The sequence below is a fragment of the Oncorhynchus clarkii genome, chromosome 20 (genome assembly GCF_045791955.1).
Source record: "Oncorhynchus clarkii lewisi isolate Uvic-CL-2024 chromosome 20, UVic_Ocla_1.0, whole genome shotgun sequence".
NCBI classification, from domain to species: Eukaryota; Metazoa; Chordata; class Actinopteri; order Salmoniformes; family Salmonidae; genus Oncorhynchus; species Oncorhynchus clarkii.
Genome location: NC_092166.1, coordinates 3,008,196 through 3,027,975, shown reverse-complemented (window position 1 = coordinate 3,027,975; position 19,780 = coordinate 3,008,196). Strand labels below are relative to the sequence as shown.

Genomic DNA, 19,780 nt, shown 5'->3' with positions numbered 1-19,780 from the left:
CGTTTCAGGTAGCCTTCCACAAGCTTCCCACAATAAGTCAGGTGAATTTTGGCCCATTCCTCCTGACAGAGCTGGTGTAACTTAGTCAGGTTTGTAAGCCTCCTTGCTCGCACACGGGTTTCAGTTCTGCCCACAAATGTTATATAGGATAGAGGTCAGGGCTTTGTGATGGCCACTCCAATACCTTGACTTTGTTGTCCTTAAGCCATTTTGCCACAACTTTGGAAGTATGCTTGGGGTCATTGTCCATCTGGAAGACCCATTTGCGACCAAGCTTTAACTTCCTGCCTGATGTCTTGAGATGTTCCTACAATATATCCACATAATTTTTGTTCCTCATGATGCCATCTATTTTGTGACGTGCACCAGTCCCTCCTGCAGCAAAGCACCCTCACAACATGATGCTGCCTCCCCCGTGCTTCATGGTTGGGATGGTGTTCTTCGGCTTGCAAGCCTCCACCTTTTTCCTCCAAACACAACGATGATCATTATGGCCAAACAGTTCTATTTTTGTTTCATCAGACCAGAGGACATTTCTTCAAAAAGTACGATATTTGTCCCCATGTGCAGTAGCAAATCGTAGTCTGGCTTTTTTATGGCCGTTTTGGAGCAGTGGCTTCTTCCTTGCTGAGCGGCCTTTCAGGTTATGTCGATATAGGACTCGTTTTACTGTGGATATAGATACTTTTGTACCGGTTTCCTCCAGCATCTTCACAAGGTCATTTGCTGTTGTTCTGGGATTGATTTGCACTTTTCACACCAAAGTACGTTCATCTCTAGGAGACAGAATGCGTCTCCTTCCTGAGCGGTATGACGGCTGCGTGGTCCCATGGTGTTTATACTTGCGTACTATTGTTTGTACAGATGAACGTGGTACCTTCAGGCGTTTGGAAATTGCTCCCAAGGATGAACCAGACTTGTGGAGGTATACCATTTTTTTCTGAGGTCTTGGCTGATTTCTTTTGATTTTCCCATGATGTCAAGCAAAGAGGCACTGAGTTTGAAGGTAGGCCTTGAAATACATCCACAGGTACACCTCCAATTGACTCAAATGATGTCAATTAGCCTATCAGAAGCTTCTAAAGCCATGGAATTTCTGGAATTTTCCAAGCTGTTTAAAGGCACAGTCAACTTAGTGTAGTAAACTTCTGACTCACTGGAATTGTGATACAGTGAATTATAAATGAAACAATCTGTCTGTAAACAATTGTTGGAAAAATTACTTGTGTCATGCACAAGGTAGATGTCCTAACCTGCTTGCCAAAAGTTAACAAACAAAAAAGTTTGTTAACAAGACATTTGTGGAGTGGTTGAAAAATGAGTTTTAATGACTCCAACCTAAGTGTATGTAAACTACTAGAGTGTCTGCCAAGTGACTAAAATGTAAAAATGTGAATAGTTATTTAAATGATATGTTTCTGTGTTTTATTTTCAATAAATTAGCTAACATTTCTAAAAACATGTTTTCACTTTACCAATCGAATCAAATTGTATTTGTCACGTGCGCTGAATACAAGTGTAGCCCTAACCGTGAAATGCTTACTTACACGCCCTTAACCAGCAATGCTTACTTACAAGCCCTTATCCAGCAATGCAGTTTTTAGACAATAGTTAAGAAAATATTTCCTAAATAAACTAAAGAAGAATAAAAAAAATAGTAACACAATAGAATAACAATAATGAGGCTATAATATATCGGTACCGAGTCAATGTGCGGGGGTACAGGTTAGCCGAGGTAATTTGTACATATAGGAAGGGGTAAGGCATAGATAATTAACAGCGAGAAGCAGCAGTGTAAAAACAAAAGGGAGGGGGGAGGGTCAATGTAAATAGTCCGGGTGGCCATTTTATTAATTGTTCAGCAGTTTTATGGCTTGGGGGTAGAAGCTGTTAAGGAGCCTTTTGGACCGAGACTTGGCACTCGCTCCGGTACCGCATGCCGTGCGGTAGCAGAGAGAAAAGTTTATGACTTGGGTGACTGGAGTCTTTTTTTTTGGCCTGAACATTGTGGGTTATTGTGTGTAGACGGGTGAGAAAAAAATTATATTGAATCCGCTTTGAATTTAGACTGTAACACAAACATTTTTGGACTAAGACAAGGTGAATGAATACTTTCTGAAGGCACTGCAGACTGTACAAAGAAGAAACGAGGACTTGTATTTTGAAGTTCGAACCGCTCCGCTTCAACTCACTTTTTCCTTTTCGTCACTAGTTAACACAGCCACAAAGTCAAAAACCCGCCTATTTTTTTAAAATATTTTTTTTACAATTAAAATATTATTTTAAACCTAATCCTAACAACCAAACGGTTGACTTGATGTCCAACCCTAACTTTAAAAGCCAAAATGCTAAACAAAATATATATTTTTATAGCCAATTTAGATTTTGTTGCTATGGTAACTGGTGGAAACCCTTTTTCCTATCCAACCGAACATCACTTCCGGTGTATTCACCGTGCGCGCTCTTAGTTTGTTGGAAGAAAGGCCGACACAGCTACAAATATGCAGTCCCCTCTTGTCAACATCGCTTTGTTGTCCTCTTATGTTTTATTTTCTCTGACTCATATTCAGAAGGTTGCAGCTGAGGCGAATGCGAGAGGTAAGACAGTCAAACGTAGCTTCGGTGGCAGCTCTGAAAACTAACGTTATTGTAACAATCATCAGGTCATGCTAACAAGATTCTTGCTTGCTAGCTGTTTGAGGGTCGTCACTAGTTACCACATCCACAAAGTCATACTTACGTCTAAACTCCGCCTATATTGAACATGTATCTAACTAAAATCTTGTTTTGAACCAAACCTTAACCACACGGCTAACCTTATGCCAAATTCTATCTTAAATTAAGACCAAAACGAATGTTTGTTTACAGGAGTTTTTTGACGATAGAGCCAATTCTGACTTTGTGGCTGTGGTAAATAGTAACAACCCAGTTTGAGTTATCTAACTTTTAAAGCTTTATCAGCTTTGTGTTGTCGACGACACAATGTCTCGCCCGTAGGCTACCTGTATATTGCAAACAAACCTCACCCATGTCTCATTGGGTGTGGTGGTAATCTGATTAATCATGCTGTAGTAATAGACCATTTATTTTTAGTATTACATTGTTATTGGGTTTAAAGCTCCAAGAACCGCATTTCACGTGGCTTCGAAAATTGAAACAATTAATTGGTATACAGCCTTAATTGGTATACAAAATCTTGTAAATGTTCCTTACAAGCCAGAATGTTGAATAAAATTACATACACATTTACTCTACCAGTTGTCTGTACTGTTTGTCCTTCAGCTGCTCGAAATTTGACATAAAATATTCACAGGAATGTATTGTTTACCTGACCTTTTAGAGAGCTGGTAGGGAGGTACTGTATATGATTTGGTTAGGCACCTTGGTAAAGTTAGTTTTATACAATATTCTCTCATCAATAGCTGTTGAACCAAGCATGCCATGACAGTTATATTTGGAATCAGGGGAGGATATTAAAAAATACGTTTTGAGCAGTTGGACACACCGCAAAGACAACCGGTAGAGTATGTTTTTAAAATGTAATTTTATTAAACATTATGGCTTGTAATGAACATATACACAATTTTACTTTCGGGCTGTATATATCAATGAATTGGTTATTACAGCCTGATTAATCAGACTATGTGGCTAGCCCAATAATGGACTGAAGGATCCTAATGTTACTGCTTATAGTCCAAGGATCTTCTTACCTGTTGTGTTTCGAGGCAAATACTAATTTCTAAACGTGAATCGATTCCTAAATACGGTACGGCTCTAAAAACATAAAGCCCTCTACTTTGTCCATATCACATCAAAATAATTTCACAAATGCTAAATATACACTGTTTTGAAACCCATTTTTAATACAGTATTTTTCAGTGACAACATGTTTGTGGCGTCAGTCTTCCGTTTACACACAGAGACGCACATGGCTTATTAACACAAGTAGTCCACTCTGTCTTCTGTCTGTTTTCCATAAACAAGCACCCGTGACATGAAGATCATAGCAGTGAGTGGGAACCGTAACCCTATTTAACTTGGCAAGTCAATTAAGAACAAATTCTTATTTACAATGACGGCCTACCCCGGCCAAACCCAGACGACGCTGGGCCAATTGTGCGACGCCCTATGTATGGGACTCCCAATCACGGGTGGTTGTGATACAGCTTGGAATCAAACCAGGGTCTGTAGTGATGCCACTAGCACTGAGATGCAGTGCCTTAGACCGCTGCGCCACTCGGGAGCCACCCTCCGGTTTGACTTGGCAGTGTGACTCACATTTTTACACTGAACAAAAAATATAAATGCAACCATTTCAAATATGTTTCTGAGGTACAGTTCATATGAGGAAATCATTCAATTGAAATAAATTCATTAGGTCCTAATCTATGGATTTCACATGACTGAAACAAAAACCAGTCAGTATCTGGTGTGACCACCATTTGCCTCATGCAGCGCGACACATCTCCTTCTCATTGAGTAGATCAGGCTGTTGATTGTGGCCTGTGGAATGTTGTCCCACTCCTCTTCAATGGCTGTGCGAAGTCGCTGGATATTGGTGGGAACTGGAACACACCGTCGTACACGTTGATCCAGAGCATCCCAAACATGCTCAATGGGTGACATGTCTGGTGAATATGCAGGTCATGGAAGGACTGGGACATTTACAGCTTCCAGGAATTGTGTCCAGATCCTTGCGACATGGGGCCGTGCATTATCATGCTGAAACATGAGGTGATGGCGGTGGATGAATGGCACGACAATGAGCCTCGGGATCTCATCACGGGATTCAAATTGCCATCAATAAAATGCAGCTGTGCGTGTTGGTACAGTTTGAAACCAGGATTCATCTGTGAAGAGCACACTTCTCCAGCGTGCCAGTGGCCATCCAAGGTGTGCATTTGCCAACTGAAATCAGTTAAGACACAAGAACTGCAGTCGGGTCAAGACCTTGGTGACAACAAGCACCCAGATGAGCTAACCCCGAGACGGTTTCTGACATAAATTCTAAGGTCGTGCAAACCCACATTTTGATCAGCTGTCCGGGTGGCTGGTCTCAGACGATCCCGCAGGTGAACGTGTCTGTTCTGAAAGCATTAGCTACAGACATGTAGAGTTAAGTGTCCACTCCTAAATCAATCAATCCCAGCTAGTTGTGAGACTTACCAAATGATGCTGCCAATGTCCCAGTGTGAAATCTATAGTCAAATCCTGCACTGTAGCAAGCTGTCCTGTTAATGTCCACTAGTTACTAAAATATCCATAAATGATAGACAAGCTTGCCATGGTTTTGCACTAGCTAGCTAGCGAAGATGCACATGTTACCTGGCTAGTCTCTTAACAGGATAGCCTTCTAAAAAAAAAAAAAAAAAGTCACTTTTAATTTTGTTGTCAAAATGAAAACCTTCTCAATGAGGCTACTAGACATGCATTGTACGTGCATCTGGGCTGCCTGTCAGACTAACCATTTAATGTGTATTCATTGGCGACGCGTTACCAAGGCGACGGAACGCAGTAGTCAGATGAGGCGATTTTCAAACGTTAGAATATGCTTCTTTTAAAGCTGAGCATTAAAACAATCAAATAATTATTAAAAGCTGAGCTGTATTGTACATAATATTAAACAGCATATAAAGATGCAAAATAAGCCAGGGACAGAAATGTATTATTTATTTATATTTTATTTATTTTAAAGGTATAGCCTTCAAAGAAATGCATTGAGAAGCGACCCACTAGGCCGTTGGGCACAAAGTGCTCAGCATTTAAACATTTTTAGTTGCATTAAATAATCTATGCATTGCGCATATAGTCTGTGATTTACTTAGAATTAAATACAAATTAAACTCAATATAATTTAGTGGTCATTTTAAATCATTTTTATAAACACGAGTTTGGTCAGTTTGTGCCTTCAGGCTTCATGGGATGGTAGAGCAGAGAATATCCTCTCCTGACTGTAGACCCACTGGGGATGCTAAACACCCTTTTGGCCACACTTGTCAGGCTGGGCAGAGATGCAAAGTTATTTTTTTTAATTCTTCTGTAGGTAGGCCTAAAGGTTTTTAGGCAAAATAACTGGGAATATGCCAGGCCTATTGGGCCAAAATCAATTATTGTATAGATAATAGAACGGAAAATGAACTAAACATTTTAAGATATCAGATTTTTTAGGGTTATAAATACTTTGCTACAATGACACACTTAGTTATATACCCACCTCGTTCTTCTAGCATGTGCATGTAGGAAGTACACCATGTGTTCAAGATACGTGTCTTTTCAGATTCTATAATGGTTATTTTAGTTGTGGACACGACATCACCCTCTCTTGCGATGTAGTGTGGACACTAGAGGTCGACCGATTTAGGGGTTTTTCAACACCGATACCGATTATTGGAGGACCAAAAAAGCCGATACCGATTAATCGGCCAATATTTTATTTATTTTAACTTGATATAACACATCAATAAAATCAATTTAGCCTCAAGTAAATAATGAAACATGTTCAATTTGGTTTAAATAATGCAAAAACAAAGAGTTGAAGTGCAATATGTGCCATGTAAAAAAGCTAACGTATCAGTTCCTTGCTCAGAACATGAGAACATATGAAAGCTGGTGGTTCCTTTTAACATGAGTCTTCAATATTCCCAGTTAAGAAGTTTTAGGTTGTAGTTATTATAGGACTATTTCCCTCTATACCATTTGTACTTCATTAGCCTTTGACAATTGGATGTTCTTATAGCCACTTTAGTATTGCCAGTGTAACAGTATAGCTTCCGTCCCTCTCCTCGCTCCTCCCTGGGCTCGAACCAGCAACACAACGACAACAGCCACCATCGAAGCAGCGTTACCCATGCAGAGCAAGGGGAACAACTACTAGAAGGCTCAGAGCGAGTGACGTTTGAAACGCTATTAGCGCACGCTAACTAGCTAGCCATTTCACATCGGTTACACCAGCCTCATCTCGGGAGTTGATAGGCTTGAAGTCATAAACAGCGCAATGCTTGACGCACAACGAAGAGCTGCTGGCAAAACGCACAAAAGTGCTGTTTGAATGAATGTTTATGCGCCTGCTTCTGCCTACCACCGCTCAGTCAGATACTTAGATACTTGTATGCTTGTATGCTCAGTCAGATTATATGCAACGCAGGACACGCTAGATAATATCTAGTAATATCAACCATGTGTAGTTAACTAGTGATTATGATTGATTGTTTTTTATAAGATAAGTTTAATGCTAGCTAGCAACTTACCTTGGTTTACTGCATTCGCGTAACAGGTGTGCAACGAGAGAGAGGCAGGTCGTTATTGCGTTGGACTCGTTAACTGTAAGGTTGCAAGATTGGATCCCCCGAGCTGTCAAGGTGAAAATCTGTCGTTCTGCCCCTGAACAAGGCAGTTAACCCACCGTTCCTAGGCCGTCATTGAAAATAAGAATGTGTTCTTAACTGACTTGCCTAGTTAAATAAAGGTATAAAATAAAAATCGGCGCCCAAAAATACCGATTTGCGATTGTTATGAAAACTTGAAATCGGCCCTAATTAATCGGGCATTCAGATTAATCGGTCGACCTCTAATGGACACAACATTTTATTTGTCCTTGTCTTTGTAAGTCACCTTGATTTTAGCATCTGTGTGTGTTTTTAAAAATCAGTTTATTTATGAAAATATTTAGCGAACTCAAGCGGGCTATTAGTAGCGCACAAGTAGACTACAAATGTATGCCATGAACTGGTGAAGTGAGCGTTACTGGAGCGAAGTTGGAGCGGGCCAGACGACCGGACGGAATCTTGCTCTACACTCCTATTGTAGAAGTGTATGGTACATCATTCTATGGGTATTACATTGTGTTTAACTGTTTAGAGGTATTCCAGGTTCGTTGTGCTGTTTTAGCCCTGTACTGAAGATGACGGTGATGTGGTTTAGAGGTATTCCAGTTCGTTGTAGCCCTGTACTGAAGATGTATTCCAGTTCGTTGTAGCCCTGTACTGAAGATGACGGTGCTGTGGTTTAGAGGTATTCCAGTTCGTAATGCTGTTATAGCCCTGTACTGAAGATGACGTACAGTACAGTCATGTTGTATTGCGCTGAATGGTCCTGTATGGCATTAAGTCATCAGTCACGTTGTATTGCGCTGAATGGTCCTGTATGGCATTAAGTCATCAGTCATGTTGTATTGCGCTGAATGGTCCTGTATGGCATTAAGTCATCAGTCACGTTGTATTGCGCTGAATGGTCCTGTATGGCATTAAGTCATCAGTCATGTTGTATTGCGCTGAATGGTCCTGTATGGCATTAAGTCATCAGTCACGTTGTATTGCGCTGAATGGTCCTGTATGGCATTAAGTCATCAGTCACGTTATAGTCATGCATGTTGTTTATAAGGTGTGAATTGGAGATGGTATTCTGTCAGTCGCTAGTGACTATCTTCATTTATCTTCTTCATGCAGTCTATAACAGTCCTTGACTTCGGTGATGTCATCTATAAAATAGCCTCAAACACTCTACTCAGCAAATTGTACACAACAAACTGGATGCAGTCTATCACAGTGCCGTCCGTTTTGTCACCAAAGCCCCATACACTACCCACCATTGCGACCTGTACGCTCTTGTTGGTTGGCCCTCGCTTCATACTCGTCGCCAAACCCACTGGCTACAGGTTATCTACAAGTCTCTGCTAGGTTAAAGCCCCGCTTTATCTCAGCTCACTGATCACCATAGCAGCACCCACTTGTAGCACGTGCAGCAGCAGGTATATCTCACTGGTCACCCCCAAAGCCAATTCCTCCTTTGGTTGTCTTTCCTTCCAGTTCTCTGCTGCCAATGACTGGAACGAATTGCAAAAATCTCTGAAGCTGGAGACTCACATCTCCCTCACCAGCTGTCAGAGCAGCTCACTGCACTTGTACATAGGTGGGCTGCCTACAGATGGGCTATCTATCTACCTCATTCCCATACTGTATTTATTTATTTATTTATCTTGCTCCTTTGCACCCCAGTATCTCTACCTGCACATTCATCTTCTGCCGATCTACCATTCCAGTGTTTAATTGCTATATTGTAATTACTTCGCCACCATGGCCTATTTATTTCCTTAGTGGGGGCTGGCTCTAACGCGTGTGTCCTCGGGTCAGGACTGGGGGCTGGCTCTAACGTGTGTGTCCTCGGGTCAGGACTGGGGGCTGGCTCTAACGTGTGTGTGTGTGTGTGTCCTCGGGTCAGGACTGGGGGTTGGCTCTAACGTGTGTGTGTGTGTGTGTGTGTGTGTCCTCGGGTCAGGACTGGGGGCTGGCTCTAACGTGTGTGTGTGTGTGTGTGTGTCCTCGGCTCAGGGTCTTTCTCTCCTGTCATCTGCCTCATGCCTCTCTCCTGTGTCTGTGCCTCATAGTTCCCCTGTGAAACCTGTAAGGGAGTGTGTGTGTGTGTGTGTGTGTATGGGAGACCGGAGAGATTCATGTTTGCGAAAGTTCCAAGGGTCAAGTATTGAAACAAACACCATGCAAGAGGCTGTGTCCTCTACTCACCAAATTGTTTCTCTTGTGCTTCCAGTAGTCAGGTTGGAGTCTCGTTTGCTTCTCTTTTGTTCATTGGCCTCAAATGGTCTACATCTTTCTCTCGTTGTCTTCAAAATATTCACTACATGACCAAAAGTATGTGGACACCTGCTTGTCCAATGTCTCATTCTAAAATCATGGGCATTAATATGGAGTTGGTCCCCCCCCCCCCTTTGCTGCTATAACAGCCTCCACTCTTCTGGGAAGGTTTTCCACTAGATGTTGGAACATTGCTGCTATAACAGCCTACACTCTTCTGGGAAGGTTTTCCACTAGATGTTGGAACATTGTTGCTATAACAGCCTCCACTCTTCTGGGAAGGCTTTCTACTAGATGTTGGAACATTGCTGCTATAACAGCCTACACTCTTCTGGGAAGGTTTTCCACTAGATGTTGGAACATTGTTGCTATAACAGCCTCCACTCTTCTGGAAAGGCTTTCCACTTGTTGTGGGGACTTGCTTCCATTCAGCCACAAGAGCATTAGTGAGGTCAGGCACTCTCTAATTTCACCATGCAGCTATATCGACAAAGTATAATTTTTAAATGGAATCTTTATCTGAGACCTGGTTAGTTTGGCTACAATGTTCATAGTACACAAACCAACCTGCAGTCATATTATCAGCATAGTAAAATCAAGTTACCGGGAACAAAGTGTGCGAGATTCACTGTGTGCAGTTCCCAGCAATGATCCCCTCGTTTCTTTCAGCGAAGATAAAAGACCCACCCCATGTCCTAGTTAACCAGTTACGTAAACAGCTGACAGCATGACACAATAACTTGACACTTTCGAATGTGATTCTCCTCCCAGGGTTCGGAGACAACATCCACTGGAGGAGTCTGGACGATGGGAAGAAGGAGGCAGAGGCCAGGTGAGGATAAGTAACCCTCTGATATAAACACTTATCTGGAAGAGTTAATGGGGTTGTGTTCACTAGGAACCAAATGGAAGCAAACTCGTTTGAGTCTAAAGTTTACAGAAATGTTTCTGCCCCTTGTCCCGATCTAATGAATATATCCCGCCTCTCTTACAAGATAGATGTCAATTGTATGGAACCATTGGGGGAGTTTTGTGGCCAGTACTTTAAACACGATGACTTTTATTCTCTTCACAGTGGTCTACCACTGATGGTTATCATTCACAAGACCTGGTGTGGAGCCTGCAAAGGTAAAGACCTTCCTCTTTTTATAATAACCTGATTTACATTTACCTTGCACAATGAAGCCATCATCACGTTCAGTTTTCTGCCTCCAGCTCTGAAGCCCAAGTTCGCCGAGTCCAAGGAGATCTCTGAGCTGGCTCACAACTTTGTCATGGTCAACCTGGAGGTGAGGATAATGGACTGTGTAACAAAATGTTAAAAAATACCCATCAAAATCTGTCAGTTTAAGCTAGAGGTTTTTTGTTGTTGCATCCCAATCCGCCTTCCACACCTGCGTTGAAAGGTGGCAGAGTTAGAGCCGTGGTTTGTCAGACGACGAGACCCCCCCCCCCCCAAAAAAAAATCTGTCAGTTTAAGCTAGAGGTTTTTTGTTGTTGCATCCCAACCGCCTTCACACCTGCGTTGAAAGGTGGCAGAGTTAGAGCCGTGGTTTGTCAGACGACGAGACCCCCCCCCCCCCCCCAAAAAAAAATCTGTTCACCAAAGTATGCAGCATCTGAACGGTATGACCACTCTATGGAAAGGGGAGACTCTCGCAAACACCATGTTGTTCTCTGTTTTGCTCTACGATCCCCACAAGTGTCACGAGACTCATCTGAAGGTAAACCCGTATAAACAAATCGAAGTATGAAGGTAGTATTGTGCCACCAAAAATGAGGGGTTAATTATGTCCCAAAAATATATATATTTTTCCTGAGATTTCTTATATCTCCTAGATATAGGACAGACACTTCAGAAGCTTATTCCTTATGATACATTTAAAAAAAATGTTGTTGCCATTTATGAATGTTTTTCTTTGTGTTTCTATGGGCTAAAGGCCAAATAAAATATTTTCTACTTAAAGGGGTCCTAAAATTTACGTTGTGTTATAAAGTAACCACATATACAGTGCATTCAGAAAGTATTCAGACCCCTTGACTTTTTTTTCACATTTTGTTACGTTAATGCCTTATGTATTAAATTATTATTTTTCCTTTTCAATCTGCACACAGTATCCCAATGACAAAGCAAAAACAGGTTTTTAGAAATGTTTTAAAACGCATACAAAATTAACAGATACCTTATTTACGTAAGTATTCAGACCCTTTGCTATGAGACTCTAAATTGAGCTCAGGTGCATCCTGTTTCCATTGATCATCCTTGAGATGTTTCTACTACTTGACTGGAGTCCACCTGTGGTAAATTCAACTGATTGGACATTATTTGGAAAGGCACACACCTGTCTATATAAAAGGTCCCACAATTGACAGTGCACTTCAGAGCAAAAACCAAGCCATGAGGTCGAAGGAGTTGTCCGTAGGGCTCCGAGACAGGATTGTGTCAAGGCACAGATCTGGGGAAGGGTACTAAAACATTTCTGCAGCATTGAAGGTCCTGAAAACACAGTTTGGAACCACCAAAACTCTTCTTAGAGCTGGCCAACCCGCCAAATTCAGCAATCGGGTGAGAAAGGCCTTGGTCAGGGAGGTAGCCAATAACCCAATGTTCACTCTGACAGAGCTCCAGAGTTCCTCTGTAGATGGCAGAACGTTCCAGAAGGACAACCATCTCTGCAGCACTCCACCAATCAGGCCTTTATGGTAGAGTGGCCAGACAGAAGCCATTCCTCAGTAAAAGGCACAGGACAGCCTGCTTCGAGTTCGCCAAAAGGCACCTAAAGACTTTCAGACCATGAGAAAAAGATTATCTGGTCTGATGCAACCAAGATTGAACTTTTGGCCTGAATGCCAAGCGTCACGTCTGGAGGAAACCTGGCACCATCTCTACGGTGAAGCATGGTGATGGCAGCATCAAGCTGTGGGCATGTTTTTCAGTGGCAGGGACTGTGAGACTAGTAAGGATTGTGGGAAAGGTAAATGGAGAAAAGTATGAGAGCTCCTTGACGAGAACCTGCTCCAGAGCGCTCAGGACCTCAGACTGGGGCGAAGGTTCACCTTCCAACAGGACTACGACCCTAATCACACAGCCAAGACAACGCAGGAGTGGCTTCGTGGACAAGTCTCTGAATGTCCTTCAGTGTCGCAGCCAGAGCCCGGACTTTAACCAGATCAAACATCTCTGGAGAGACCTGAAAATAGCTGTGCAGTGACACTCCCCATCCAACCTGACAGAGCTTATGAGGATCTGCAGAGAAGAATGGGAGAAACTCCCCAAATACAGGTGTCCCAAGCTTGTAGCATCATACCCAAGAAGACTCGAGGCTGTAAATCGCTCCCAAAGGTGCTTCAACAAAGTTCTGAGTAAAGGGTCTGAATACTTATGTAAATGTGATATTTCAGGCCTCCCGAGTGGTGCAGCGGTTTAAGGCAGTGCCTGAGGCGTCACTACAGGTCCGGGTTCGATCCCAGGCTGTGTTGCGGCCGGCCCCGCCCGGCCTGGATGTCCTTGTCCCATCGCGCTCTAGCAACTCCTGTGGCGGGCCGGGCGCAATGCACGCTGACACGGTCGCCAGTTGGACGGTGTTTCCTCCGACACATTGGTGCGGCTGACTTCCGAGTTAAGGGAGCAGTGCGGCTTGGCAGGGTCGTGTTTCGGAGGACGCATGGCTGTTAACCTTCGCCTATCCCGAGTCCGTATGGGAGTTGCAGCGAAGGGACAAGACTGTACCTACCAATTTGGATATCACGTAAAAGGGGTAGAAAATACTAAGTGGAAAAAATATATTTTCATGGGGTATTGTGTGTAGATTGAGAGGTAAAAAAAATCTTTATTTTAGAATAAGGCTGTAACGTAATAAGATGAATATACTGTAGTACAGGTCCCTATGTCACTACTATTATGAATTTATACTAAATGTTATGTTCTTAGGATGAGGAGGAGCCTAAAGATGAGGCATACAGTCCCGATGGTGGATACATCCCCAGGATAATGTTCCTAGGTAAGAACCCCTACAGTCCTGGTGGTGGAGACATCCCCAGGATACTGTTCCTAGGTAAGAACCCCTACAGTCCTGGTGGTGGAGACATCCCCAGGATACTGTTGCTAGGTAAGAACCCCTACAGTCCTGGTGGTGGAGACATCCCCAGGATACTGTTCCTAGGTAAGAACCCCTACAGTCCTGGTGGTGGAGACATCCCCAGGATACTGTTCCTAGGTAAGAACCCCTACAGTCCTGGTGGTGGAGACATCCCCAGGATACTGTTGCTAGGTAAGAACCCCTACAGTCCTGGTGGTGGAGACATCCCCAGGATACTGTTCCTAGGTAAGAACCCCTACAGTCCTGGTGGTGGAGACATCCCCAGGATACTGTTGCTAGGTAAGAACCCCTACAGTCCTGGTGGTGGAGACATCCCCAGGATACTGTTCCTAGGTAAGAACCCCTACAGTCCTGGTGGTGGAGACATCCCCAGGATACTGTTGCTAGGTAAGAACCCCTACAGTCCTGGTGGTGGGACATCCCCAGGATACTGTTCCTAGGTAAGAACCCCTACAGTCCTGGTGGTGGAGACATCCCCAGGATACTGTTGCTAGGTAAGAACCCCTACAGTCCTGGTGGTGGAGACATCCCCAGGATACTGTTCCTAGGTAAGAACCCCTACAGTCCTGGTGGTGGAGACATCCCCAGGATACTGTTGCTAGGTAAGAACCCCTACAGTCCTGGTGGTGGAGACATCCCCAGGATACTGTTGCTAGGTAAGAACCCCTACAGTCCTGGTGGTGGAGACATCCCCAGGATACTGTTGCTAGGTGAGAACCCCTACAGTCCTGGTGGTGGAGACATCCCCAGGATACTGTTGCTAGGTGAGAACCCCTACAGTCCTGGTGGTGGAGACATCCCCAGGATACTGTTGCTAGGTAAGAACCCCTACAGTCCTGGTGGTGGAGACATCCCCAGGATACTGTTGCTAGGTAAGAACCCCTACAGTCCTGGTGGTGGAGACATCCCCAGGATACTGTTCCTAGGTAAGAACCCCTACAGTCCTGGTGGTGGAGACATCCCCAGGATACTGTTGCTAGGTAAGAACCCCTACAGTCCTGGTGGTGGAGACATCCCCAGGATACTGTTCCTAGGTAAGAACCCCTACAGTCCTGGTGGTGGAGACATCCCCAGGATACTGTTGCTAGGTAAGAACCCCTACAGTCCTGGTGGTGGAGACATCCCCAGGATACTGTTCCTAGGTAAGAACCCCTACAGTCCTGGTGGTGGAGACATCCCCAGGATACTGTTGCTAGGTAAGAACCCCTACAGTCCTGGTGGTGGAGACATCCCCAGGATACTGTTCCTAGGTAAGAACCCCTACAGTCCTGGTGGTGGAGACATCCCCAGGATACTGTTGCTAGGTAAGAACCCCTACAGTCCTGGTGGTGGAGACATCCCCAGGATACTGTTGCTAGGTGAGAACCCCTACAGTCCTGGTGGTGGAGACATCCCCAGGATACTGTTGCTAGGTGAGAACCCCTACAGTCCTGGTGGTGGAGACATCCCCAGGATACTGTTGCTAGGTGAGAACCCCTACAGTCCTGGTGGTGGAGACATCCCCAGGATACTGTTGCTAGGTAAGAACCCCTACAGTCCTGGTGGTGGAGACATCCCCAGGATACTGTTGCTAGGTAAGAACCCCTACAGTCCTGGTGGTGGAGACATCCCCAGGATACTGTTGCTAGGTAAGAACCCCTACAGTCCTGGTGGTGGAGACATCCCCAGGATACTGTTGCTAGGTAAGAACCCCTACAGTCCTGGTGGTGGAGACATCCCCAGGATACTGTTGCTAGGTAAGAACCCCTACAGTCCTGGTGGTGGAGACATCCCCAGGATACTGTTGCTAGGTAAGAACCCCTACAGTCCTGGTGGTGGAGACATCCCCAGGATACTGTTGCTAGGTAAGAACCCCTACAGTCCTGGTGGTAGAGACATCCCCAGGATACTGTTGCTAGGTAAGAACCCCTACAGTCCTGGTGGTGGAGACATCCCCAGGATACTGTTGCTAGGTAAGAACCCCTACAGTCCTGGTGGTGGAGACATCCCCAGGATACTGTTGCTAGGTGAGAACCCCTACAGTCCTGGTGGTGGAGACATCCCCAGGATACTGTTGCTAGGTGAGAACCCCTACAGTCCTGGTGGTGGAGACATCCCCAGGATACTGTTGCTAGGTAAGAACCCCTACAGTCCTGGTGGTGGAGACATCCCCAGGATACTGTTGCTAGGTGAGAACCCCTACAGTCCTGGTGGTGGAGACATCCCCCTGTTGTAGGTGAGAACCCCTACAGTCCTGGTGGTGGAGACATCCCCAGGATACTGTTGCTAGGTAAGAACCCCTACAGTCCTGGTGGTGGAGACATCCCCAGGATACTGTTGCTAGGTAAGAACCCCTACAGTCCTGGTGGTGGAGACATCCCCAGGATACTGTTGCTAGGTAAGAACCCCTACAGTCCTGGTGGTGGAGACATCCCCAGGATACTGTTGCTAGGTAAGAACCCCTACAGTCCAGGTGGTGGAGACATCCCCAGGATACTGTTGCTAGGTAAGAACCCCTACAGTCCTGGTGGTGGAGACATCCCCAGGATACTGTTGCTAGGTAAGAACCCCTACAGTCCTGGTGGTAGAGACATCCCCAGGATACTGTTGCTAGGTAAGAACCCCTACAGTCCTGGTGGTGGAGACATCCCCAGGATACTGTTGCTAGGTAAGAACCCCTACAGTCCTGGTGGTGGAGACATCCCCAGGATACTGTTGCTAGGTAAGAACCCCTACAGTCCTGGTGGTGGAGACATCCCCAGGATACTGTTGCTAGGTAAGAACCCCTACAGTCCTGGTGGTAGAGACATCCCCAGGATACTGCTCCTAGGTCTCTACATAACAAGTTATTATTTGAGAGCCTACTAAAATTGTAGTTTTTTATTCATCATTTTCTGTGCTCCCAACCCCCATCATTTTTACGCTGTCTCTACATTCCTGTTCCTTTCTACCCCATAGACCCCAGTGGTAAAGTCCACCCTGAGATCACCAACAAAAACGGAAACCCGAACTACAAGTACTTTTACAGCAACGCAGACCAAGGTGAGAATCACATATTATAGGTTGATGGTTGAATCATTACAGTTCCTTGCTTAGGTCAATCTTCTGACTGCTCTTTTTCCCCTGTGTGTGTCTGCAGTTGTGTCTGCTATGAAACAAGCTCAGGAGAAGTTGACAGGAGATGCCTTCAGGACCCACATTGAAGACGAGCTGTAAAGGTGGTAGGATAGGTGGGGAGAGAAGGCTGCAGAGTTCTACCCGAAGTGTCCACTCGTTCACTTCACTATCACATGCTTACTGCACTCCCAAGGCTTTTTAAACACAAGGGAGCAGGTGTACATTTCAGGGCTCTCTTTCCATCAGTGTGCATTAGGTTGATGCTTCCACTTTCTCTCCTCACCCTTAACCGGCTGAAAGTTACTGTCCAGAAACCAACTCTTTTAAAAAAAGGTTTTACATTTGTTTCAGTACCTCACAATCCGTAAGACCACAACACTCTAGTTGTTTCAACTGTATAGTACTCTAGAGTGTGAATGAATGGGAGTCCCATCTTGGTCAACCAAAGCAAACCGTCCATCTGACACATAGGGGCACAAGTTTAGTTTCTCCATCTAACTTGTTTTTAATGGTCAACTTTTTGATTTAATCCATCCACATATCGACATTTAATTTGCGGTTGAATACGGGGCCATATAACAACTCTGTTGAAGTTGATCAACAGAATAGCTGGACCCATGAACTGTCCTGCATTTTATAACACACACTTACACACGAGACTTCAGACGGTAAGAGTTCTCTTTCAGCGTTAACGTGCTTCCAACGGTTCATTTTTGAAACACTCGCTCCGTCAATGTATACAAGGGGCCTAGAATTCTCTCTCCTTTTTTTTTCATAGGGGATTTCTTTTAAAATCAGTATATCAATAAAATGTTGAATCCAGCCATTTTTATCTGGGGCAAAATGTTAAATTGCTAAAAATGATTTTGCTTCGTGTGGACCTCCCCCAAGCGGCTCATTATTCTGAATGAGGAGACCAAACTGCTTTCTGTGAAGAATAGAAGGAACACTAGATGTACTGATAAGTCTTGTCATGCTGTATTTTATTTTATTTTTTACATGTATGTACACAGCCAAGTGTTAATAAAGTTTGTTGGGTGGAATGTTTTGGGTGAAGCTAATGTAGTATATCACCAATATGACGACTTCAATGCTCGTGCAAGTCGCCCAGGATAAGGACGTGTGTGAAATGACAATTTAGCTAATGCTTTTATCCAAAGCGACTTGGGGCTCTATTCAATCTGGATCGTGAACTAGAAATAAAAGGTGGTTTTGCGACATCACCTTTACATTTGAATTTCGCCGTAACCTTTAACCTCTGATACGGCCTTAGTCATGCACTGACTGGGTATTCAGCCACGTACAGAAAACAACATTAACTTCTCCTGCTCAATCTACATGATATCTCTGTAGTTACTAAATAATACAAAACACTCGGCTAGAGAAAAGTCCATTTATTTTTTTTTGTCTAACAGTGATCCCTTAAGTATTTCCATAAAACACTGAAGCTGTGTTCAGTAGAAAACCTCTCTAAAACAACTCAATACACATACTACAGTAAGAATTAATTACTATTCAAATTCAGTGTGTCGATTCAATTCAATCTACAGCGGTTTCTTTCGACAGTGTCAGACATTTTGAATTGCAATTGATCACGAAGTGACAACTTTTCAAGATTTCTGTCGAATTCCAATCGTCGGTCTTGAGATTTGTATAAAACATTTTCCAGCTTAAAATAAATGAACGTTTATTTGACTGAATAAATAAACAAATAAGTATTTATTATAAGATAATTATATACTAAGCAGCCTGTACAAAACAAAATGCCACGAAGTGAAGGAATGTTAAGTGGGTCGGGATCCCACCTCACCCTCCATAGCTAGAATAAAAACAACGGTTTAATTTCTCTGTAGGCTCTAACTAAACAGTCATCTGTGAGGCGTTGGAACGTAATGAAGACCATACAGCATCTGTTTCTGCTGGGGGGTCTGCTGGTGCTTAAAACTCCACAGCAACATTAGAAGACAAATATAAAACGCCACGATGAACAGTAAGTATGTGATCATTAGTACATTACAATTCACACCAGTTATTAGAAGGACTGATTCAGACATCAGAGGTGTGTACCCTTTTTATCCCGTGGGAAAGGACAAGTAGTGCACTGTGTAGGGAATAGGGTGCCAAGTAATGCACTATGTAGGGAATAGGGTGCCAAGTAGTGCACTGTGTAGGGAATAGGGTGCCCATTTGGGATGCAAACCCAGAGAACTAGGTTGAGTGGGACATGACTGATCAATAAGTGATTCTGTCTTCGAGGGTGTATATAATAATAATAATAGGGGAATAACATCGATAGTTACATATCACAATATTATTTTGGACCGTATTATGTAGATACTTTGACTCTTTAAGTATAGATGTTTCCTTTTCAAAGGTAGTGTTAGCTAGCGCTAGTCGGATGTACCTGCGCCAAAATTCTGGTATTTTCCATCCTATAGTTTGTTCTCCATCTTTTAACATAGTGACCACTTATTTCCATGACTGATTTAAAACTAATTTCCTCATTCTCTAGCACTTGTCCTTCTGCAGCAGACATTTAGTTAGCAATATGTTCAGGAACATCAAATTGGAATAAAATCACATTATGGAATCGCAATGCGTGAGGTCCCTGGTAATTCCCACCCCTCATTCTCTACTGGCTGATATTTGTCCACTGGAACAGGGGTTGGTAGCCTGGTCCCAGATGTGTTTGTGCTGTCTTGGACCGGGCTAGGTGACCTGGGTAATCAGTTAAAACATTAAAGACGTCCCTGTTTGGCATCTCCAATGGCGCCCCAGACGTCGAACACAAACTCGTCAGGGAAGGCAAAGTCTCCGAGAGCCTCGTCCAGAGCCATGGCAAACTCATCAGGGTTCTTCTTGTCCCGACCCACCTCCACCATGGTCGCAGCTGGGGTGGGGGGGATTTATCACAGATTAGAACAACTGCCTTCATGACCAATGTAACAGTGTAGCTTCCGTCACCGATTTGAAACGCTATTATCCAATCTGGATTTA

At 43.9% G+C, this 19,780-nt stretch overlaps 2 protein-coding genes across 2 annotated transcripts in view; one reads left to right on the top strand and one right to left on the bottom strand.

Moving 5' to 3' along the window:
- Window positions 1-2,431: 2,431 nt before the first annotated feature.
- LOC139375780 (thioredoxin domain containing 12 (endoplasmic reticulum)) lies at window positions 2,432-18,265 on the top strand. The gene is made up of 7 exons (XM_071117623.1): window positions 2,432-2,598; window positions 10,359-10,419; window positions 10,663-10,715; window positions 10,803-10,876; window positions 13,519-13,588; window positions 16,625-16,708; window positions 16,806-18,265. Exons 1-7 carry the CDS (start codon window positions 2,502-2,504, stop codon window positions 16,880-16,882), a joined length of 516 nt encoding a protein of 171 aa, XP_070973724.1. The 5' UTR covers window positions 2,432-2,501; the 3' UTR covers window positions 16,883-18,265.
- Window positions 18,163-19,780, bottom strand: part of LOC139375779 (PDZ domain-containing protein GIPC1-like) — a 44,971-nt gene continuing 43,353 nt past the window's right edge. Inside the window, exon 6 of the mRNA XM_071117621.1 lies at window positions 18,163-19,673. Coding sequence (XP_070973722.1) covers window positions 19,522-19,673 — 152 coding nt within the window. The 3' untranslated portion in view covers window positions 18,163-19,521. The remainder of the gene's footprint in view (window positions 19,674-19,780) is intronic.

Coding starts and splice junctions, on each gene's coding strand:
- LOC139375780 (XM_071117623.1), top strand. CDS start 2,502: ATGCAGTCCCCTCTTGTCAACATCGCTTTGTTGTCCTCTTATGTTTTA. Junction 2,599..10,358: donor AGCTGAGGCGAATGCGAGAG/GTAAGACAGTCA, acceptor TTCTCCTCCCAG/GGTTCGGAGACAACATCCAC. Junction 10,877..13,518: donor TTGTCATGGTCAACCTGGAG/GTGAGGATAATG, acceptor TTATGTTCTTAG/GATGAGGAGGAGCCTAAAGA.